Source organism: Varanus komodoensis, unplaced genomic scaffold (assembly GCF_004798865.1).
Source record: "Varanus komodoensis strain SLA01 unplaced genomic scaffold, ASM479886v1 scaffold9, whole genome shotgun sequence".
NCBI lineage: Eukaryota > Metazoa > Chordata > Lepidosauria > Squamata > Varanidae > Varanus > Varanus komodoensis.
Window position 1 is genome coordinate 5,422,875 of NW_025336598.1, and position 25,137 is coordinate 5,448,011.

Consider the following 25,137-nt stretch of genomic DNA (forward strand, 5'->3'; position numbering starts at 1 on the left):
CTTACAAGAGGAAAAATGTTGGGAGGATGATGATGATTCTCATCCTACACAGAAAACAAGATCTAAATTGTGTCCTTCCAAGTGAATGAGCCATAGTGGGGCAGAACCATAGAAGTCAGAGCAAGGTCATGAAGTCAGAGCAAGGTAGCCTCAGTATGTAATATTGAAATCAACCAACCAGAGTCTCCAGTACCAACCCCAAGAGCTAGTTTGGCTAGCTCAGGAGATGATCAAATTAGTAGGGCAAGCAATGCACCAAAAGAATCTGTATTCTGTTCCAAGCTCTCATTTTCAGATATACATGTTCAGAACTAGGCAACTGTAAGATGAGTTGTCTGGACAAGGATATAGAATCATAATATTCATTCTAAGTGCCTCCCTGCCCCTCAGCCTGTTTCTGCTGCAAAAGTCTCATCCAGCCAGGTTTATGTAGGTTTGGTTGGCATGTTCATCCAGGATCAAGACCTGAGTGGCAGCTGTTTTCCTGTTCTCCAGTATGGCATTCAGCAGCAGTACCTTCAACCCAGAGGGCTTGTCACCTGGGCTACTTAGGCTGTCTGGTATGGGAGATAGCATGGGAGCAACCAATATCTTGTTGCACTCCCCTTTCCCATAATGATCCAGCTATCTCCTACAAAATGTATAGGTATAAATTGATTTTATACCATGCTTCTCTACCAGAAAATGGCATTTTTCCAATGGCCAGTCATAATATCCATCCACCTTTCTGTCACTTTTTAAAATACATTTGTTCCACTGAGAGAGAAAAAAATGTAATCCTAATACCACTATACCATTTCATGAAGGCAGATGTGCAATTCCTCCCCTCTTTCCAACATATTAGAGGGCTTTTGCCCTTGCTCACCCCTGCAGTGGTGACTCCCTTTAGTGTCAGGCCTGCTCCCAGGCTGTCCAGTATTTTATAGACCAGCCTCCAGGAACCAGAGCAATTACTTTTAGCTGGCAAAATCTCTTGGAAAGGCTGCAAAGTTGGGCTGTAGTCCTGAGATGAGGCAGCATTTTCTGACCCCAGAAAATCTCTCTGGGACTGTCTCAGCCAGAAGGTATCTTACATTGCAATCCTATACACATCTCTTCAGAAATAAGTTCAAGAGGATTTACTCCAGGTTCAGGTGTACAGGATCATAGTCTTAGTTGGTAAAATGTGCTCACCTTGGAAAAGGGAGAGTCACCCTTGGACTGCAGAAGAAAAAGGAAATGCACTTTGACCTCTACCATCAGCTAAGGGCAAAAGGGCCACTGGGTATGGTTCCATTTATCAACTGCAAGGAGCTTGCAGTAAACAAATAACAAAATCAATTTAAACAGATAAACTTAAAATCTTGCATTCCACTCACGAGAACTGTTGGGAGTTAAGGACACTGTCTGCCAACAGAGAAAGGTAATTGAAAGACTTGAATGATTTGATATTAAGACAACTTTACAAACTAGATAGTGATAGTGTGTGAATATTTCATAGTTTCTTATAATTTGTTAAAAGAGGTGATTGGTGTAATGTGGGTAATGTTGGGGAGAGTGACCATCTACTCTTAGTTTTATCCCTACATTTGGCAAACTGTATTATACACACACATTATGATTGGTTGTGAGCAGAGTAGATCGGTTGTAAGTAAAAATATGCTGCACACATAGAAGGTGCCTACTATATTAAACAAAGCAACATCTGAGATAATATATTTGGAAAGTAGTCTTTGCCTTCATGATGACATGCTAAATAGCAGCAGCAGTGGCAGGAATATTTCAAGATGTGACTGCCTCTCTACAAAATTATTTGAAATTTAAAAATGGAATAGGAGAACCTTTTCCACCTAGTAGGGATAAAAGCTGGTATGATCAAGATTATATTGCCTTGAAATGCTCTTTAGTGGAAAAATATAGATGGTATAGAGAAGTGAACCTCTCTGTATTGCCTGAGAAGTAGTTTCTGCATCAAAGTAGATTTTGTATTTTTTTGATTGATTGATTTCTGATCGACCCCACTAGCCATACAGCTCCCTGGGTGGGTTACAACAGCAAAATACAGAATAAAATACAGACTAAAATATAAAACAACAATTACACATAAAACATTAAAAAGCCTTAATTAAAGAGAAAAAGATATAAGCCCCAAATAAAGCATGAAAGCTCTTAATAGAGGCATCAAGGGATGGTGGCTCTGGAATTTTTTGGATAGTTATTTCAAGGGGCTTCTTATTCCTTCTAAAGTATGGGAATCCCATGTCAACACTGTTTATGTGATTGGCCAATTCTCGTCTCATTTTTTGTTGGCTACTATTAACAGTAACTTGATTAGCCTCCTGTATCTATCTCTACAACTGATTATCCAGAATTTAAAGCAGGGTAAAGCACCAGGATCAGATAATATCTCATTGCTGCTGATAACCAACGGAGTACCACAGGTACCTGTTTTGACATCCCTGTTTACTTATATTGACTTTTCAGTACATTTCCCAGAGGACTGTGAGCTGGTGTTTAATTATCCCAATATACAGAAAAGAAAAAAGATTAGACCCCCTCAAATTACAGACCTGCCAGTATCTTAAGCATGATTAGTAAATTATATGTAAGCCATCTCTATAACTTGGTTAAGTGCTGGATTAAGAAACAATTTTAGAAGACAAACAGGCAGGATTTCTATCTGGGCAATCTACTGCTGACCAGGTCCTCCAACATTTCATTGAAAAATACTCAATAAATGTTGGAGGTGCTCTTTATTTCAGGTTTCAGCCATTTTTAAATTGGCTTCTGACCTAATTTTAAGATAGAGATTATGGGAAAAGATTGAGGATACAAACATTGATGAATCCATCTTAATTATCATATGTAGTTTATAAGAGAATACATCTACCTAAGCAAATTCCAATTTAAAATGGAATAAAGCAAGGTTGCATACTTGCCTCAACTTTATTTAATTTTTACATCAACTCATTAAATAAAAGTTTGGAGGAAGTATATTCCCATCCCCACAAATGAGTGAACAAGCCCTTGTCAGTATTCATATATGCCAATGATGTGGTGCTATATTTCTTGACAAGCATAACTTTAAGACTTCTTTTAAAAACCCTTAAACCTTCATTGTGAAAACAAACTACTATGGATCACACCAAGTCTAAGGTCATTTTTTTTCTACAAGAAGGTTAAGGCATAAATGGCAGATTAACCTTCCACTCTTCTGGAACATGGATGGAGTTCACAAACTAAAAGTGCTACTGAGAGTGGTTTGTTAAGTGCTAATCCTTTCCTCTGGTTCCTTTACATGAAAGGAAGCTAATATATCTCTTCAGTCATCCAGGTATTCAATGCAGAGATTATCTCTCACTTGTTATATGGATCTTAGTTGTGTGAATATAAAAGTTTTGCCCATTTTGAAGTAGGTTTTTTTCCTGGCAGTGTTGGGAGTCCCAAGTTGTGTTTCTAATGAATTTGTTCACATGAAGGTAGACAAAATCTTGGTTGAGGCCCACACATGGATTCTTAAGATTTGTTATTGACTAAAGCTGATTTCCCCTCCCCACAAGTTGGCTTAGACCTACTGGTCTACTACTAAAACTTGCCACACTAGATGGAAACTCATGCTATATGAAAATTGCAAGATTTTGACATTTCTCCAAGTGTCCTAGTGGCTCTTAGCTATGTAAAAGCTAAAATAATAATCTTGCAGTTTGTTTGTTTATAACTTTTATATGCTGTCCTTTATGTATGCCATCTCAGCATGGCTTACAACAGTTTGGGATATGGAGCTACAGTACAGTTTGAGTTTGCCCACAATGTAATCTTTATTCAGTAACAGTGGAAGGACATATGTTTATGCAAAATATCTGGCTGATTTGGATATTTTCACAGTTAGGAAGTCCAGGTTTAATGTATTGCCTTCAGCTCTACTTAATAGTAGTTTGAATAGTTTGAAGCACACCCTATCTCAAATTGTTGTATCTATCCCTCTGGGATGGGAGCAGTGAAAGTGGTGGACAATGTTCTGTGTGATGTGAAGGCTAACAAGGCCAGCACAATTCTAGGCTGAATTAATAGACAGTAATAGTATCAAGTTTGGGCTGATATCATGCAGGGTACTGCATTTGGCTTTGGGCAATGTAGTTTAAGATGGTATTTTTTTAAAAAACTGGAATGTGTCCAACAAAGATAGTAAAAGGCCTAGAGATCCAGTTCTGTGAGAGAAAGGGTTTGTTTGTCCTACAAAAGAGAAAATTAAGAGTTGTTATGGTAGACATCCTCAAATATAATGAAGGGCTGCCACATAAACGTTTTACTGCTCCAGAGGGTAGGGCCCAACTAATGGGTTCAAATTAAAAGAAAATGGATTTCTGCTCAGGAACAACATCTTGATGGCCCCAACTGTTTTAACAGTAGAATTGAGCTAACAATATCATTCCAACCACCCCCAATTATGTATATAATATAAAGTGAAAATAAGACTGGTCAGTTTGAATCCATTAACGTGAAAAAGTGCTTGTATTTTGGGATATACATCCTTTTAGAATCTTGTCTGTGTTCTGAGTTACATCATTTAAATGCTTCTCAAGGAGAGAGGTGTATGAAAACACATGCATATGGATAGTTCACTCAAGTATGTACAAATTTATTTTTTTCAACTATTCTGATCAATCTATGATTGCATGCATGATATGGCAGCAAAGTAGACACCCCAAAAGGTGAGCAATGTAGCAAGGGCACATAGAGCACCAAGGGCAGGCAGAATTGCTGGGTGGCTTGTTAAAAACTCTAGGAAGTTGCACAAAGGAAACCTCCCAGTAGTTAAGTTGCTTTGATGAGGGCTGGAGTAAACTGAGGGATTCTGATCCTCTGCCTCCAGTCCTCAGCCCTCTTTTTTTGGACTCCAGATACTTAAAGGCCAACCATTAGACAAATGCTTCTGCTTTACTCCATGGCCTCCTGTTTGACATGTGGAATGCATTAAATTTCTCTGACTCAAGGGAAGACACCCACAAGGATCCTCACTCTAGTTCTTTGGATCATGATGCTACAGGATGTGGTTCACCATGTTCCTGCCAGACTCAGATTCAGTGATAATCAGTTTCAGTTTGAGAGACCTGCCTGATCCAGTTGCTCAGCTAGTGGCACTGATTGGCCAGCTCCAGTGGCAGGGCCATGACAATAAAACCCAGCTGCATGTCTGATTTGAGTTCATTGAAACATGCTGCTTGATGTGGTATACACTTTGTCTGTAATGCTTGATGCACAAATCACCACTTGATGCTTGATGTCCTGAGCTACTCAATACAGGACATTTTTGTTTCTGTAATGCTAACTTAGTAAATCCCTCAAGGTGCAAAAGTCCTGGGTCATGATGTTGCTCTTGAGAAGATTAATTTAGTGGGTTTACATTCTGTCCTGTCTTTTGTTAAGAGGATTATTTTTATTCTTAAAACACCTCAAATGACCAGGTTACACAATTTCATCCAAAATTGTCATCATCCAGATGTTCCATCCTGTTTCTTCCATAAATTCCTTTTATGGTATAAGCTATTGACCTCATTGACTACTAAATGTGTTGGTAATTTGCCTTTGGAGCAGCATGGTTTTCCTTTTTAGAGACTGTTTTTTATCTTTGCCAAGGCACAGATAAAAACCACTAGCAAACGCCTACTTTGAATGTGAGCAAGAGAGTGTGTAGGCAGATAAATTACAATGGTGATCTAGTATTTCTTCCGTTAAGTCTTAAAAGAAAAAACCTCTATATTCTTTTTTTTTTCAGCACTGTTTTTCTGTTTCATATATTATATAACTTACATGCAGAACTAACAGTTTGCATCATGAGAAACTGATTTAACTGTTTTCCAGTTTACAAGATGTTCTGTGGTTTCATCTTTCATCTGTATTTTATAAATTCACTGAAGCTACAACACATAGAGATCATAATTTTTTCTGTCTTTGTAAGAACGTATCAGGGGGATGTTACCAAACAATGAGTATGAAATATAATATTCACTCAAATATATATCTTGATCAACAAAATGATGTCTCAAATATTAAAACAATTGCCAAAGCAAAATATGGCAAGAGAGAAGCAGGCATTGGTAAAACCAGTAAAATCCAGCAACAGACCAACAATATCAGCAGGCTGAAGACTTACTTTAAACAAAAAAAGCCCGCTCGCAGAAGGCCAAAACAGTGGGAAGGGGGGATTGATGAGCATCCCAAGGCCAGGAGTTCGAAAGCTCAGTCACTGAAAGAGATTTTTCTTTCATCACCAATAAATTAGCACATAAAAGGGTCTCATCTTAAGATCTTAAAATCTGGGCAGGTTAACAGCACAGTCCTGTGTCCATTTCCTGAGGTAAACCTCAGTGAAAATAAATAGGACTTCTGCATAAATATGTATAGCTTTGTACTGTAAGACAGAATATTTCTTTAGCAAGTACAAAAGAACCCAAAGCTGATTTTTCAGGTGTCATCTGATAGCAACTATCTGGAATGACTGTGTAATTGACTTTATTCTTGGAATATGGGAAGGCAACCCATCAAGGAAATAGCAAACTTAAACATAATTGCACTTGATAGACGAAACAAGATGTTTAATTCAATATTGTTTTGTTAATACTCAATAAGTGTTTAGTAGTTCTGTACTCCACAATACAATGAAGTGCTGAATGAATACAGTGTAACTGAAGGGGGGGAGTTACTCATAGTTTTATTACTGCAAGTCACTTCCAACATCTTGTAATAGGATATTTAAATTTTTTCTCATATTTAATCTTTTTTTTTTAAGGAAATGACTATATCTTGGTGTCTCAAACGAGCAGAGCTTGTATTTAAGTGTGTCAAAGGTTAGTAGATCTATCACATTTTTCCCTTTTTCAACCTCCCATCCAAAAAAAGTCCAAAATAAAACCAAAAATAGAAAACCTCTTTGTTTTTCCACTCTGTTCCATCTTACCTTTTCTATGAATATCTTCTCTCATTTCTTTCACCTCTCTCTTTGCTTTTCCAATGGCATTGAAGGTGCCATTCCTCAAGTGTGTGTGGTGCAAAGCTAAGCTACCTCCAACTGATGGGCACACTTTGTCTGATGTGCTTGGCTGAAGGTCATATCCTAGATCAGTGCCCACACAGCTAGGCCTTTATGAAACAGACCCACAAACACTGTACAGGCCATCTCCATGCAGAGCTCGGTAAGAAGTCCCTCTGCCTGGTTGATACCACAGGTGCTTCTTAGCTCTCCCACCCATAGATGGCTGTTTCCACAGCTTCACAAAGGTCCGTGCTTTCAGCCTCTGTTACTGCCCCATCTGTAGCTCCATCGCCTCCTCAGAGAAGCTCTAGAATGTGAAAAAGTTGGCCAAGAGGCAAGACCAGATAAACTTTTTGGTTACCAGATCTAAGCAATGCTGAATGGACTCTCAACCAGACCTCTTGGAACCAACAATTCATGAGATGGGAGGTCACCAGTGGGGGAAGACTGACCCACTGAGCAACTCTTACAGTGTCTTGGGCAAACTCCACTGTCACTGGAGCCACCACAACAGAGGTACTCCCCTAGCACACCCCCATCCCAAAAGACACAGTGTCCAACTGCAGCTCTATATTGCACAACAGGCAAAGGCCACAATAAAGATGGCTAACGCTGCTGCCATTTATTCCACTAGGCCAAATAATCCTACTTGTACTTTCAAGTCCTGTGTGAAGCTAGCACAAACCTCTGGTGCAGTATGGAGAGGGGAAATTGCAACAACTGCGATAAAGCATCCACACAGAAAAAATGGGCAGAGAGAGCCCCCTCGTGATGGTGGCTGTAATAACGGCAAGTTGTTCATTCTTTTTACTGACATGAACTCGCTCTATGAATGCAAGCAACTGGCCCTCTTAGAGGAAAAACTGAGGGCCTGGTTATGCTCTAACTGACCAAAACAACCAATGTGATACTAGAGGGGCAACATTGATCTAAAGCTAAGAACTCTGTGGGAAAAGAAAAAGAGAAGAAAACAACCTGGGAAGAAAGGCATTCACCAGCAAAGAGATTAGAAGAGACACTACAACTGAGGAAGTAGCAAAAATCTCAAACTGCTTTCAGATACTTGAGACACAAGAATAGCCAGCAATGGAAAAACTGCTAAATACACTGAGAAACCCTGAAAAGGAGACTGAAGAACAACCAAATATGAGAGAGACTACCCAGACCAAAGGCAACAAAATAGGAAATACGTATTCCAAGCTTGCAGCAATAATGAACCAAGAAATGCTACCCAAACTTTTAGCAACAAAAATAAGAGCAAAGTGCTAGTTGTGGGAGACTCTTATTGCAAGGAATGGAAGACTATGTTGACACAGGAAAAAGCCAGGCATGCTATCTTTCTGGAGCCAAGGTCAATGACACTTGTCTACAAGGAAAAAGCCTTGGAGATGAAAGTAGCTAAATTTTACCAGAATTTGGTCACTAATAAAGGAAAATTAAGTATTAATTGGCTCCAGTTTCCAAGATACAGCTTCAGGTCAAAATTGCATCAAAATAATTCAAAATTATGAGGGGGATGTGAGATTATGCTCCATAACTTTTTTGCAAAATGTGATATAGCAATGAGAATGGTCATTTAGCTCACTCTGTGAAATTAGATGTGGTTCAGGAGTGGGCTTAAGTTTAGGTCCACTGACATTGATGGCTCCAGATCAGCTGCATCTTGCTCATCGTCTTTATCATAATCGGAGTCTAGAGAGTAGGATTCTGGTGGATCTGGAACTGGCAAGTCTTCACCGTGGGGTACAGGACGCAGTGTGGATGGAATGTAGTGGTTAATGTAATGGAAAGCCAGTGTGGTGTAGTGGTTAAGAGCACGGGACTGGGACTCAAAGGATCTGGGTTCTAGTCCCCACTCAGCCATGGAGCCAACTGGGTGACTTTGGCCAGTCAAAGACTCTCAGCCCAGCCTACCTCACAGGGTTGTTGTTGTGGGGATAAGATGGAGGAGGAGAATGATGTATGCTGCCTTGAGCCCTTTGTAGGAAAAAGGCAGGATATAATCGCAATATAAATAAAATAAATAAATGTTTGAATATTGCACAGTCCATTTCTTCTTTCTTGAGATCCCTTTTGCAACTGGGGGAACCAGGCAAAAATAGCAGTCACTACTATGATTGGGGGGTTCCCTCCACACCATTGGGACTGTGAAAGGCATGGACTTTTACTTCTTGTTTAACCAATGATGCAGATAAGTTGCACATGTAATGCAACAATAATGAGGGGCCCAACTCTTATCCTGATCCCCTATTTTGCATCCAAAGTATAGGTGGTATGCCTTTTTTACCACTGCTGTCATTCTGCACTTTTGAGATGCAAATGTAACCTCGCCACAAATGTAGCAGAAGTTATTTGCATTGTTTATACAGTTTTGAGGCATCTTGGCATCTGAGGGAAAATATCTTGCAACTGTTCCTTGGAAATGTTCCTTGGAAACTGGAAAGCCACCAGATATAACTGTATGATGCATAGATCTGACCAAGACAAATGTACCTTACAATAAAAGAACAATAAATTATAGTTGAGTAATAATCTTTAGTCCCAAAGTGAAGATAAATTTATACACTTCCATGTGGTACCATTTTCATTGTTCTACTGTACTTTGTAGGGAAGTTATGCGGCATCATGATCATCAGGCACCTCCCTCCCTTGTAGGCAAATATACTTGCCTGTGTATAAATATTTATTGTGAAATACCTTAAAAACTTTAGCCAACCAGCACCTTTATTACCTGTTTTCTAATTCATCTAATCGAAATATGTAAGAATTAGCACATTTTATCTCGGAGGTTGATAATCTCCCAAAATTTGTAGACCATTGTTGATATAACCAACAGATGCATGGGATTCATACAACCCACTGTTGAGTACCCATTCCTTCCCGCCACATTGCACTGATGACTCATGTTTACGACAATTCAGTATGGTCTGATACAGAGTCTGCTCTCAATTTTCAGTTTGACACCAATGTGAATGCCCTATTTTTTATAGTGCAGGGTATGAATACCAGCATTGGACAGAATGACAAAATAAGGGAGAAATTGGGTCTAACTCCTGAACTTTGTTCTTCCTCCCAAGAAGTTTTAAAGACTTGGAGATTAACAAAACTGGTCAATCCCTCTTCTCCCTTAAAGTTCTGCTTACACATATGTAATGGAACAGCTAGGGATCTGAATTCATAGCAATACATGTACATGGGCCCAAAGGGTATCAGTGTCATAGATTGGATCCTGTTCCAATCAGCTGTTCCTTATTATGAGAACTTGGTAATCCTCACCAGACCAAAGAGTGATAATATGTCTATACAACTTCTATTATCTCTTTTCACTGGTCCAATTTTTTCCTCAACAGTTCTAATAGAGAATTTGCTGGCTCAAGGTGATAAAAAAATTACACTGGAATGGGAAGCTTCAGGAAGAAATAACCTTATTTTTAATGTCTCCCAAAATGTTAGGTCTAAGGGATCCATTTTTGTTGTCCTTGGACTCCTTGGAAATCTATAATAGCTTAGTTCACACAATTCGGCCTTTTGTAGTCTCTGTCAAAGCCACCCATTGAATTAAGTCTTCAAAAACAGGATGGTTTGATGCTTTATGTCCCACACACCTTAGCCAAAGCAATAACGAAAATGAGATATGAGGATATGCCAAAAATTCAACATTTATATATGTATCTGTGGATGGTATAAAATTAATACAATTAAAAAAGAGTGAATGAACACAACATTTATGGATGGAGGTGAGTTTGGCATCTTTAAAAAAGAATTTATCCAGATTCTGGGCTTTGGTAGCAGCTGGGACAAGAGTTTATAACAACTCTTTTGATAAATCAGGTCTTCACAGTGGTATGATAATTTTTTCCCACTCCTTAATTATATTTCCCCTGGGGATCACCACAATTTATCTTGTCAGTGCCAGTTCATTGGTGCTTTCCTTTTACCATGAATAGGCCCCTGTCTCTCCAGATGAAATAGTCACCTCGATTAGCTCTCTCCCCTCAAAAAAAAAAAAAAAAAAAAAAAAGTCTACAGTGAGGATATGTTACCAGGAGAATTAAAGCAAATCCTGAGTGCTGTTGCCCAGTCCTTGCCTCAATTTTTACAAATATAAACTATCATGTCAGAGTACCACAAGGCTGGGGAGTTAATATTGTGGTCCCTATTCATAAAAAAGGTTCAAAAGCTGGCCCAATCTCTTTACTTATTGTGGTCTGCAAATTATATTCCAAATATCTATTGTTCAAATTAGAGCCATGAACTAAGGAAACTTTAATTATTGCAGGGGAACAGGCAGCCCTACATTAGATCAGTGTTTTGTCCTTCATCACCTAATTCTAAAATATACTCAAAAGTGGGGAAAGAAGTTATTTGCTTCTTTTGTAGGCCTCAGCTCTGCCTCTTTACCTTATAGAGAGCAAGTTTATATGGGAAAAGCTAATTGCTACAAACGTTGCTAGATGGCTGCTTTTCTTAACACAATTGCTTCACTCTAGTACAGGGGTCTCAAACTCAACTTACGTGGGGGCTGCTGGAAGTAGAGTCTGGGTGAGGCTGGGCCGCATCAAGTATTCCACCACCGCGGGGGTGGTGGGCCGCTCATCCCGCGTCGCCCCCGGAGGCGCTTTGAAGGCCTCAGGGCCCCTCCCCCGTGCCCCGCCCGTCCTGGTGTGCAGCTTAGAGGGAACATTGCGCCCAGGGTAACGACTCACGCAGGTGCGTGTGAGAAAAATGCGCGGGCCGCACTATCACTAAACTTTGATATCAAGTGGGGGCCACAAAATATCCCATGGGCCGCAATTGGCCCACGGGCTGCGAGTTTGAGACCCCTGCTCTAGTACCTTTCTCAGGGTTATACTGGGGACAAATGGACTCCTTTCAGAAAATGTACCAACTAAAATACGTGTCCATCAGGGTTGCCTTTTGGCCCTTTTTCTTTTCAATTTTTATATCAATAGCATTGTTGAAATGCTGAGAGACCTGGAAATTTTTTCTGTGTCAATCTTGACCGTTGCATTCTCAATTCTCTTATAAGCTGACAATATTGTTATCTCTAATGCACTGGTTGCACTGAAGAGGCTCCTGAGTAAATTGAGTGAATTTTGTGCAAGTAAACATTTAATAATTAACCATATAAAAACAAAAGTAGTCATCTTTGGGGAAAAAATCTCTGGAAATTGGACAATATCCCCATCAAGCAACAGCACAATTTTGAATACCTAGGCCTTGGATTTAATACGCATCTCTCATGGACCCTCATTTGAAGGCTTACAAATTGAAGTGCTCACCCTCTACATCTTTGAATGCCATTTTTTAAAACATCAGGATCATGGCTGGGTTGAACCAGCAATCAAGATATTTTTGTAGAAGATACTTTTGCAATTTCGCTGTGGTGCAAAATATAGGGATATATTAATTTGTGTTCCTTAGAAATATTTCAAAAATCTTTGAGTTTTCTCCTAGCCATTCTTAAAGGTGCACCTGCCCATCTCTTATCAACTGAAACAGGAATCCTGTCATTAGAAGCACACATTCACACAACTCTCATTCTATTTTGGCTGAAGTTATACACAGTGAAGAACTCACTTCTGCAAAAAAAAATGTTTAATAGAACAGCCACAAACTCCAACCCAAAGTTTCTGGGCCAATCTCATAAGTCCCATTCTACATACTATGAGATAAGTACAAACATTTTGCCTTCTGTTTGTACAAATACTGTCAAATATTTGTTAACAGATCCAGCTATACTCATTGACAGGATATGTATCGTATCTCTCAAATGTCATACTCAAATTGGTACCTGTTATATAAAACACCTTTTGCCTTTTGAGCAATATTTCTCAGTTCTTACTGTCATTGCTTTAAGACCCTATACAGTCCTGCAATTCCAGTGTATGTCTTCCACCTATTTGCATGAGTGTTGCAACAACATTCCAATTCATCAAAATCTCTGTTTGTGTGAGTTGGGTGAAGTTGAGGATATTGAACATTATTTACTTAACTGTTCACTGTATGACGGAGCCAAGGTACAGATTTTTTCAGCACATCCTCAATTCTTTACAAAATAGACTTTTACTAGACAAGATTTGTACACTCCTTGCAGGTAACCCATGTTGCTACGCTCACCCTGGCACCCAGGAAAATAAGGGATAGGTAACATTTAGTAATTTTATACTATTTTCTATGGATATGATTAGTTTTACTCATTTTACAATTATGTGATTTTATGTTGGATTGTTTTATCTATTATATTTTTATTATATTTTATCAGACCTCTTTCTATTTCCCTTTTTATAATACTTTTTATTTGAATTTATTACACATTATTTTTTATATTTGTGGTGTTGTTATGAAATTGTTATGTAATTTTATTGTATCTTACTGTTCTTTTCTTTTACATTTCTGATGGCCTATTGCTATAAACAAAGATATTCTGCCATGGACATAACTTATCTAGACTTTAGCAAAGCATTCCCCCATGACAACCTGATGGATGAACTAGCAAAATATGGGCTCGGCATAATTACTGTTAGGTGGATTCGCAACTGGCTATAAAATTGGTTACAAAGAGTGCTCATCAACAGCACCTTCTCAAGCTGGAGAGATTATCTATATGAGTAAATCCAGGGAATGATAACACAAAACTGGACAAAATAGCTAACACCCTGGAAGACAAAAAGATCCAAGGTGACATAGACAAGCTAGAACACTGGGAAGAAAGCAACAGAATGAATCCAACAGAGACAAATTCCTAGTTCTCCCCCTAGGGGGGGAAAACCCCAAATGCAATATGGGGAATATTTGGCTTAACAGCACTGAAAAAGACCTTGCAGTGGTTGTAGACAGCAACCTAGAAATGAGCCAATGCAATGCTGCTGCAAACGAGTCAAACACTATTTTGGATGCATACAGTTGCCAGGAGAGGTCATGGGCTCCCCCACACTAGAGACATTCAAGATGGAACTGGAAAGTCATCTGAGTGGGATGGTGTGACTTGGTATCCTGCACCAGCAGGCACCTATGTTCTTCTTGAACCCTTCCAACCCTGCATATGAATATTCTATGAATTTTGTCTGCATCCTTCTTAAACTGTGGAGCCCAGAACTTGGCATAATACTCAAGATGGAGCCTAAGTAGAGCCACATAGTACCTTATGTGATTTGGCAATTCTATATATGCAGCCCAAAACAGAAATTGCTGCTCTTTTTTTTCTTTTTTCTTTTTCTTTTTGGCAGATACATAACATTGTTGACACTAGGGTTGTATGAGGAATCTGGTTTGGGGGACAGAATCTGTCAGATTTCCTCAGCTCAGCTCCCTGGACACTCTTAAGTTCACCTAGCACCAAGCATTTGAGTGGGCATCCAATAGGAAGCAAGTTCAAGCAGAGCTCTGCTTCTGTACCCATGACTTGTGAAATGTGCATGCTTTGCACAAGGAATCTAGTAGCATTCCCAAGAATTCATGGGCTTCATTTCATGGCCAGGGTCAAGAATGGGAAAGAAATCCAGTGAGTACAAGAGAGCTAGATTTTTACCTTAGCTTTCTATCCCTAGTTAAGTCATACCACCTTGTGATCTACAACAATTCCAGGATCCTTCTTTCTTGTAGTATTGTTAAACCAAGTTTGGTTGTGAAAGAGTTTGGATGGATTCTGAAGGGAGTATGTCTAAACCCTAGTGTACACCATGTTGATTTCAGACAGGAACACAAACATTGTGCATACTCTGCAGGACACTACCACCAGAGAATCCTTTCCATCCAGTGTGTACTATAGAGAAAATAAAAGAAAAATAGATTTACTCATATTCATTATTAATTTTGTTTCATTTCTAAACCACTCATAGCCAAAGCTTTGTGAGTGGTTTACAACAATTCATGTGCTACTAGATAAATGAGTTGATTTCTAGAAACAGGTGTTCCACACCTGACATCTCTGCTACTCATGGTGAGTTTCCAGAATTCCTCTGATGCACATAGATTATCCCTGTCACCTCAAACATGTCTACTTAGAATGTAAGTCCCACTCTATTCTATGAGGTATATTCCTAGGAAAGTGTGAATAGGATTCCAACCCAATTCATCCAAGGATCTTGGAACTGTAGATCGCATGCTAAATTGTGATGTGGCTGCAAAAAAAAAGAAAAAAAGATTATTTTGGGCTGTATTAACCGAAGTATAACTTCCAAATCACACGATGTACTGGTTCCCCTCTATTCCACACTTTTTACGCTCCATCTTGAGTATCGTGTCCAATTCTACACACCACACTTCATGAAAGACACAGGCAAACTGGAAAGGAGTTCAGAGGATTGGGGAAAAGGAAATGAAGCTCTATGAGGAGAGATTGAAAGAACTGGGCATGTTTAGCCTTGAGAAGAGATGACTGAGGGGAGATATGATAGCACTTTTCAAATAGTTGAAAAGCTGTCACATAGAGGAGGGCCAAGATCTCTTTTTCAGGCTTCCCAAAGTGCAGGGAATGGAAGAATAGGCTTAAGCTACAGGAAGCCAGATTCTAGCTAGACATCTGGAAAAATTTCCTGACTCTTCAAGCAGTATGGCAATGGGACAAATTACCTAGTGGGGCTCTTCCATAAGAGGTAGTTAAACAGTCAGCTGTCAAGGATGCTTTATAAGGCTATCAAGTCCAGTCCCCTTGGGCAGGGGACTGGACTTGATAGCCTTATAGGTCGCTTCCCACTCCTATGATTCTTCTCTTGGGGATTACACATATGGCCTCTTCACACATGTATGGAGATCGCTCAGGAAGATTCCAATTTAATTCTTACTCAGCAGGAGCATCTCTCATGGGCACTCCCAGCTCCTGCCTGGTCCTCAGTTCTTTTTTGACTGCCATTGTGAGTGCATTGGGAAGTTCATCAGGAAGAACCTACCATACCCTTTTTCTTGCAGTTGTTCTTCCCTCTCTTGGCTTATGTTCCTTCTTTACAATCTTTTCTTAAGTCCCAATTCACTCACTGTTTCCTCTTATTTATTTTTTGAAGTTCCCTCTCCCTTTGTTTTCCCCCATTTTTTCTTCCTCTTTCCTCTTCTGCTCTTTATGATAGCACTCAAATCACCATTCCGAAACTGCACTGATTGCGGCAGTAAACTATTACCAACCAGTGGGCACTCATTTTGCCTCTTTTGCCTGGGGGAGAGCCATGCGGTGGAGTGGTGCTGCCACTGCCAGGGTTTTACCATGCAAGCCGCGAAACATCAGGCCAACTGCCTGAAGGCAGAACTTTGGAGCAGGGCCCTACAAAGCGATACCTCTCAGCAGCCTTCTGCCTTGAAAGTGGCAGTCTTCACCACCCCTCTACTGCTGGTGGAATATCTATCTCCAGAAGGAGCACCCCACTAAGATTGGGAAGGCCATAAAGCTGTCGACATAGACAGAGGCTCCAAAATGGCCACTCCAGGAAAAGAAGATTGTGATAAGCATTCTAAAAAGACCTCAGACAGAGTGCCGCCTGCTGGTTTCCTGTATGAAAAAGTGATGTCATAGCCTGAACTGCCTCAACACTCCTTTCGGGTTCCAAGACCAGTACACGACCTTTTAACTCCATTGCATCTTACAGTCCTGGGCACTTCATTCTCAGAAGGAAAAACACAAAAACCATTGTTGTCTGTTTCCCAATCCTTGTGGAGTGCTGCAGAACTGAACCACAGCCCTCCTCCCTCACCCACTGTAAGAGCACTATGCCCTATTGAACTGGAAAGACACTAGTATAGATAGCACTCACCCATAGTTGACTGGAACTGTGGTTCCAGGCGGCCTCCACTTGGATATCAGAGGAAGTACAATATAGAATTTTACAGGATGGATGTCCTTTGAGATGTCACAACTGCTGCCACTGGAGGTGATCCCATTGCCTTCCAAATTGCCCCCCCCCCAATACCTCTTAACACAGATAAAGTGATACTCCACCCAGACCAATCATTCTTACCTAAAGTTGTCTCCTCCTTCCACCTTAATGAAGACGTAGTTCATTCAGCCTTCTTTCCATCACCATCCAGCCCAATCAAGTCAGCTCTCCACTCAGTTGACATCCACAGGGCTCTAGCCTTTTACAAATCCACAACAGAACCCATTTAATGATCACAACAACTCTCTGTTGCATATGGGAGTGCACACCTTGGGTCACACATCTCTGCTCAAAGAATGGCTAACTGGGTCAAAAGATCCTCTTAGCCTATGAACTCTTTGGTCTACAATCCTGTCGCCCAATTCAAGCCCATTCCACAAGAGTGATGGCTACCACCACAGTTCTATATGCCTGGAGGTAGCCTTACCAGACCTGTGCAGAGCCACAGTGTGGTTGAGACTGTTGACTTTTATAAGCCACTCAGTGTTCAAGCCTGAGCAAACTGTGCCTTCAGCAAGACACTTCTATCTTTGATCCTCCAATGATGTTACCACTCGCCTCCATGAGAGAAGCTTGGCAGTCACCCATATGCATGATGCACAGAGACCACAAAGAAAGTCAGGTTGCCTACCTGTAACTGTCGTTCTTCAAGTGGTTAAATGTGCATTCACACAAACCCACCAGCCATCCTACCAAGTGTCAGCAATGACAGCTGTAGGACCTTGACAGGTCTCCCAATTTTTTTCTTTTGAGGTGAAGAAATGGCAATTTGGTGTTCTCAAACTGAGAACTGGGCAGGAGCTCCTCCTTGCATGCTGGCCATGCCCAGGGGAAGTGCTACCATCAAATTCAGCTTTGGAACCTTTCCAAACAAGTTCTGTGCATGTATGAATACATAGATGATGACCTGAAAAATGACAGTTATGGGTAGGTACACACACACATATGTATGTATGTATGCCTCAAGATCTTGGTCCTGATTAACTTTTTGAAGTTCAGAACAAACTCAGTGGTTGCCCTCTTTGATAGTTTCCAGGTTCTGGAACTCTTTCCAGGGGAGACTAAGCTAGTTTGATCTTCCACTAGCAAGACATGTTTATCCACATAAGCATCTGACATTTAATATGACATGTTTGTGAAGTACATTTTAACTGGTGAATACTGGCACTTCTCCTGTTTTCCAAGATTTATCAAAGATAATAGCCAGTGGCTCTGAGAGTTCTTCCACTAGCTCCTTTATGACTCTGGGATGGAGTTCATTGGGCCCTGGAGATTTGAATGTGTTTATTCCATCTATGTATTCCTTGGCCATTTGTCTGTCAATCTTGGGCTGCCACATTGGGTTCTTTAAAAAAAGAAAAAGGCAGGATATAAATCTATTTATTAAGAATTTCAAAAACAAATTATATCACTTTTCTACACAGTCACCTTCCTTTGGAATGCATTTTTCCCAGCATCATACCAACTTTTTAATGCCATCAGCAAAAAAAATGTATAAAGTATATTTATAAAATATAAAAGTCCAGAAATTTTGAAGACCTCTTGTACATTAATTTGCTTATATTTAATATTTTCCATTTTATCTTGTCCTGTGTTGGTAGCACTTAACCATCTTTACTCAGTAACTGTACCCATCCAGTGACTTAAGTGGTCAGGTGATTGTGCGCACTCTGTGTGTGTGTGTGCGTGTGCAGGTGTGTACATGTGCAATCCTAACTGGAGGAATGACACTGAACCTTGCTTTCTAGGATTTGAACTGTTAAGTTTAAACTCAACATTTTAACCTGTTGAGTAAAGTGAGCTTTGCTTTCTAGGATTCATGATGGAAATGGCTTCATGGGATGGAGGAATATCTCGGACTGTACAATTCCTAGTACCACAGGTCAGGTTTGTTTAAAATTATTTGATACAGTCTAGAATAGAAATGGCTCGCTGATTGTCCTGGTGGGGTTTATTCTTAAAATATTGAGAATCTCCACTGAATGAAATCTAAAGGCATTTCCCGACACAATATTGATATTACTGATATTCTTGGGTTTAAAAAAAAATAAACTGGTGAAAGTATGATGCAGTGGTTAGAGTGCCTGACCTGGATTCAAATTGCCATTAATCTACAAAATTCCCTACCTGATATTGTTTGGTTGTACTTACAGAGCCATTGTGAAGATCAAAGGCTTGTCCTGTGCTGCAATTATTATTTGTGATAATAAAGGCAGAACTCTTCAAATACGTTGGGGATTACATGAGCAGAGCCAGCTGGAGTCAGGGATCAGACTAAATGGCCTGATCCACTTTTTTTTCTTTGAGTCCCCACTCAGCTGTGAAGCTTACTGAGTGACTGTGGCCCAGTCACAGACTGTCAGCCCAACCAACCTCACAGAGTTGTTGTGAGGATAAGATTGAGAGAAGGAGATTCATTTAAGCTGCCTTGAATTCTTTAAAGGGAAAAGAAGCAAGATATAAATATAATAAATAAATAAATTATATAACAGAATCCTGTTTAACAATGTAAGGCAATAACAGATACATAAAATTAATGCATTTAATTTCATGTTAACAATATTTGTACATAACGTTAAAAGTTCTAGTATGTGGGACTACCAAACAGGGATACTTGTTGATATATTCTGTTCAAAATAGAATAATTGTGCTTTGTATTTTACATTCTAAAAGGAATATCCTTGACACATCTGCTTATTACCTGGAGGAACCTGCATAATTGGAAACCTTCCCTCTCCTATTTCTGTTTTCCTCCTTGGTGACGTATAGTGCAAAGCTCCTAGTGAGAGGTTCTGAGGCAGCACCAGGGCTCCCTCTTCTAGCCAGAGACCAGAATAGCAGTCCTGGTGGTTGCAGGACTGGGCCCACAGTCAGTTAAAGCCATCTGGGATGTTACAAGCACCACCTGGGAGCCCTGAGGGAAGAGCTATATAAGAACCAGCTCTTCCCTTCAGACACTGCCTCAGTGACAAAGCTTCTGGAACCTGTTTCAGGAGTAACTACCTGTCACCTTCCTTTGCTTCTGGACTCTCCCCAACTTCCTTGTCTTTGGCTGCTCCACTCCATTTCCAGGTACCGCTTCTCCTTAGCTTGTCTTGCTGGTTTTCAATTCCTGACCAGCTTTGGCTACTCACCATTCACACTGACTTACCTTGTACTTCTGTTACCAGCCTTGACTTCTGGACTGCAATTTGGAATGGGCCCTTGCAGTGTACCAGTTGTCTGGATCCTGGTGCCCTGATCTGACAGCCAGCCACCCATGCCCCAAATGCTGACAGTTTGCTGAGGCCATGTCTGCTCATCCCTCAGGGCTCCCAGGAGGTGTTTGTAACATCCCAGGTGACTGCAATTGACTGTGGGCCTGGGCCTGCAACCACCAGAGCTGCTATTCTGGACGCTGGCCAGAAGACAGAGCCCTGGTGCTGCCTCAGAACCTCACACCTAGAGGCTGTTGTGGATAGACATGCTGCTGTTATACGGCTATATGAGAGAAAAAATCGGAGGCTTGATTTTGATAAGCTATAGAGGACAAGAAAATGTTTATTATTTCTGTCTCCACTTTTACAGAGCATATCTGAAGACATGTTTTACCAGCTGAGTAATATGTTGCCACAGATTTTCCGTGTCTCGTCTACACTCACTCTGACATCCAAACACTGAACTTGATTAAATATTTTGAGAATGAACTGTAGAAAGACAACAGTGGATTCCTGTTAATACATGAAATACTTCTTCATTAATGATTAGTTGAATGTGATTACAGTGGATGTTCCTAACAAAGAACTGGAATCCAAAAAAATCTACAACATACTTGTAGGACAGGGTGGTGACTTCGGCCCCTTCTACCATATTGAATGCTACAATCTTCCCTACAATTGCAACTTGGGGAAAGTAGTAAAAACTGTGCTGGAAAGTGGGAGCCTAAAAAGCCTACTGTATACAACAATGCAGTCTGCATCACAGCCAAGTAATGTATTGCCCTGTTTAGAAATAAAATTGTCAGAGAAAGTTTTGTGTTTTTTCTTGAGTTGATTCTGGTGACACAAACATTTCTGATGACATTTTATTCTGAATCTGACATTGCTTTTTCTAACCTTGGTGTTAATATATCCATAGGAGCATTTCTTCAGGATGTTTGGCATTTTATAGAGTTACATACTGTACAAACAAGAGTGTGGTGGAGTGATTAAGACTGTGAAATTGGAACTCAAGAGAACAGCAAAACTTTTGACAAAATGTCCCATGATGCCCTGATCAGCAACAAACAAAAATTGGTCTAGATGGAACAACAATCAGATCCACAGTTGGTTGCAGAATCAGACTCAAAGAGTGTTCCATGCGTTCATCAATGGCAGCTTCGCAAACTGGGCAGAGGTAACAAGTGCTACAGCAGGGTTCAGTCCTTGGCCCAGTACTCTTTGATATTTTTATTAATAAGTTGGATGAAGTTCAGGAAACAAATATCAGATTTGCAGATAAATGTTACCCAGTTTTGTGTAATCAGTTCCATGACTGGTGTTCTATGAACAAGGATGATCCAGGAACTGGATACAATGCCCTATAAGGAGAGATTGAATCAAACACAGAAACAGAGCAAGTCAGAAGGAGTCTCTTGGGCCATCTAGTCTGACCCCCTGCTCCAGCTGGCTCTGCTCACGACATGCCCACCATGAGCATGTCCAGCCTATCCTTGAACACTCTCACCAATGGGGCTCCAACCACCTCCTGTGGAAGCCCATTCCTTACCCTTGGGGTCCTAACTGTCAGGAAGGACTTCCTGGCATCCTAATTGAACCTTGGCTCCCTGAGCTTTGCTCCATTGGAGCACGTCCTTCCCTCCTCTGCAGGGGAGAACAGGTCTCTACCCACCTCAGTGACACCCCCTCGTATACATATATGTCGCCAACAGATCCCCTTGGAGTGTCCTCTTCGCCAGGCTTCCCCAGTTTCTTCAGTCTCGCCTCATATGGTTTTCCCTGCAATCTGGCCACCATTTTGGCCCTACCCTGCATTGACTCTAACCTGGCTATATCCTTCCTGTAATGAGGGGCCCAAAACTGAGCACAATATACAACTCTGGTGCACCCACAACTGGAGTAGAGTGGTAGTAATACCTCTCTCGATCTAGAAGCCACACTTCTGGCTATGCATTTAAGGTTGGCATCCACCCTCTTGACCACCATGTCACACTGCTGACTCATGTTTAGCCTGCAGTCAACCAGCACCCCGAAATCCTTTTCAGAAGGGCTGCTCTCCAGCCACTTGTCCCCTAACCTTTACTTATGACACCCATTCCTATGCTCCAAGTGCAAGATCTTGCACTTATCCACATTGAACGTCATGCTGCTATCTCCTGCCCACTTCCATAGTCTGTCGAGATCCTTCTAGATCTGGAGTACCTGTTCCTCAGTTGTGGCCACTGCCCCTGTTTTAGTATCCTCTGCGAATTTGATCAGCAGACTGTTCACCCCTTCTTCCATGTCGTTGATGAAAAGATTAAACAGGATCGGCCCTAGGACAGAGCCCTGGGGGACCCCGCTTCTCACTGGCCGCCATCCTGATGATTCCCCACCAATGGTTACCCTCTGCTCCCAACTAATATCTGGGAGATTGAAATCTCCCATAATTACTGTGTCCCTTCCCTGAGATATCCTTTGAATCTGACTCAAAAATATCATCTTAAACTTTAAAAGCCTGAAATTACACTATTCTATAAATCGTATTACCCTTAGTATTTAAATATTCAATATGATTGTGTTATTTTGGACTTTAAAGTTTTAAAGTTTCTGAATACATTCAGGGTGATTAGCTCTTTCATGTACTGGCAGAAAATTTCAAGTGGACTGGTCTTGGTTCATGGACTGGCAGTTGAAAAACACTGCCTTACACCATTGCCCATTGATCTTAATCAGCTCACAAAATAGCACCTGACTCTATTGGAGCTGGTCCTTTGGCAACAACCACCTCACATTGGCAAAGGTGGGCTCCTCATTTTCCTCACCTCCACCCCCAAGTTCAGCTTGCCCCATGCCTTCTCCTGGGGCCCCTAGGTACAGGAGCAGGAGTTGACTTTGTTTCTCCCCAGTGACCTGTTCTTTATGTAGCCATCTTGCTCTGTTGCCGTCGCCAAGCCAAGATGCTTCCCTGGGTTGCAGGGTCATAGAATCATATAGAATAGTAGAGTTGGAGGGGACCATGAAGGCCATCAGGTCCAACCTCCTGCTGTTGCAGGACACCAGTTTACACCATCCTACTCAGATGGCTGTCCAGTTTCTTTTTGAATGTCTTAAAATGGGGTGAAGATGGAGAAATTGGACAGAAACAGTTTACAGACCAAAACCAACCAAACATCCCTCAATCAAAGCTAACTCTCCTCCACTCAATACACAGACTAGGTGCATGGTACACCAACAGAATCCCTAATCAGTCTTGATCACCTAGCATCAGGTAAAAACACTCTAGACCCGGCCTTGAAGGGACAGGAAGCCAAATGAAGGAGATTGCATCTCGGAAAATTAGGGCCACACCCCCTTCCCCTTTCCTCTAGGTGAGGTTGCTGCTACATCTGATAAACAGGTGGGCAGAGTTGGGTGAGTGATATATCCCCCACCCCTCCCGCCCAGGTCTCAGTAATGCATGCCAGGTGCCCCCCCCCCCAATCCACAATTAAGTCGTGGAAGAGGGATGTCTTATTTTGGACTGAACTGGCATATCACTGCCTGGAACCTTCTGGCTGGGGGAGAAACTACAGGGGGGTGTTCCTTCCTCTTCTGGAATGACATATTAAACCCCCAGCTCCATATCTTCCCCTGCCCGTAACCACCCCAATGGGGGTGCCCATCTGCTCCCCAAGAACTCCCATAACAGTTAAAATCAAATAATTCCAAAATACGAAGTGAAAAGCTAAACTAGCAATAAAAACCAGGATGCAGTGTTATTAAAATGGAGCTCTTGTTACACCGTACCTCAGCTCCAAAAACAAAAAACAAGAGAACCCTAGACCCAGCCAATCCTTGACTGTCCCTGAACAGTCCCAAATGGCTCACACCCTTTGGCCACTGCCCAAGGCTGCCAGCCCAAGGCTGCCAGCCCAGTTCATGGCCACTGAGTTAAGTGCCCTGGTTCCACCCCTGTGAGTAGCACCCACCCCCCTGGCATAGCTTTCACCTATGCCTGGGAGATGGAAGCAGAGAGGAGTGGGACCGGTGCAAGTCTTATCTGGTGGTGGCAGTGGCAGCAGCATCCCTGGGCCTTGTGGCATGGCCCGGCGTCAGCAGCGGGTGGCAATGAAGCAAGGGGCAATGGAGCGCCAGTCCCAGGACACAGTTGGTGAGTTAAGCGCTCCAGCTCTGTCCCCATGAGTGGCACTCCCCCCCCCCCCCAGTATAGCTTTCACCTATGCCTGGGAGATGGAAGCAAGGGGTGGGGTCAGCACAAGTCTCATCTGCTAGTGGCAACGGAGGCAGTATCCCTGGGCCTCATGGCATGGCATGGCATCAGTGTTGGGTGGTGAAGAAGTGAGCGGCGATGGAGGGCCAGTCCCAGTCTGAGGCTGTGGCCAGCAAGTTAAGCTCTCTGACCCCACCCCCGCGAGCTGCACCTGCCCCCCACCCCAGCATAGCCCGTACCCACACCCGGGAGACGGTGGCGGCAATGGTGGCAGTGTCCCTGGGCCTTGCAGCACGGCATGGGATCAGCACAGGTGGCGATGAAGCAAGGGGTGATGGAGGGCCAATTAAGAAGGCTCTGATTTTAAATAACCATATGCTAAGAGATAGTTTGTTTGCAATTCCCTTGGCAACTCTGTTTATCTTGTTCACTTTAGCCTGTTCTGTTTATGATAGTTTTTCTTTCATTCTGTATTTTTTCTATGTAATTGTATATGTTGGGATATACATTTTTTATATATGGTATAAATATATACAATATATGCCTTTTAAAAAAGGGCATCATAGATTGGATTGGCAACCTGGTCCTGTGGCCATTCTGTCTTGAGCCCCAGGTCCTTGACCATCTGAAGCACCTGCTCCATGAAACAACCCCCCTCCTCTTTAGGGGAATACAGGATCTCAGTCAAAGTCTGCAGCATCTGGGGAGGGCTCTGAGGATTGTAGGGAGCGCACAGACTCCACAACTAGCTTGTAATCCTCTGGGCTGGAGAGGGGTGAAGGACTTTGTGGGACAGTTGACAGTACCAGAGTTCATTGGCCCAGTTCTGAGGGCTGGTGACGGTGGCTTGGTACTGAAGAGGGGTCATGG

The 25,137-nt window shown here is 41.6% G+C and overlaps 2 protein-coding genes across 12 annotated transcripts in view; one reads left to right on the plus strand and one right to left on the minus strand.

Moving 5' to 3' along the window:
- Positions 1 to 20,886, plus strand: part of CUNH12orf4 (chromosome unknown C12orf4 homolog) — a 74,606-nt gene extending 53,720 nt beyond the window's left edge. For 8 of the 11 annotated variants that reach the window (XM_044418007.1, XM_044418008.1, XM_044418009.1 and 5 more), the window contains 3 exons: positions 6,770 to 6,827; positions 18,693 to 18,760; positions 20,446 to 20,886. In XM_044418007.1, coding sequence (XP_044273942.1) covers positions 6,770 to 6,827; positions 18,693 to 18,760; positions 20,446 to 20,538 — 219 coding nt within the window. In that variant the 3' untranslated portion in view covers positions 20,539 to 20,886. Of the gene's footprint in view, positions 1 to 6,769; positions 6,828 to 7,646; positions 8,907 to 18,692; positions 18,761 to 20,445 lie in introns of those variants that run through there. The other 3 variants (XR_006413524.1, XM_044418015.1, XM_044418016.1) reach the window with 3 other exon arrangements.
- A 288-nt stretch (positions 20,887 to 21,174) lies between these two features.
- The window catches only part of TIGAR (TP53 induced glycolysis regulatory phosphatase), a 109,669-nt gene continuing 105,706 nt past the window's right edge, over positions 21,175 to 25,137 (minus strand). Inside the window, exon 7 of the mRNA XM_044418019.1 lies at positions 21,175 to 21,436. Coding sequence (XP_044273954.1) covers positions 21,379 to 21,436 — 58 coding nt within the window. The 3' untranslated portion in view covers positions 21,175 to 21,378. The remainder of the gene's footprint in view (positions 21,437 to 25,137) is intronic.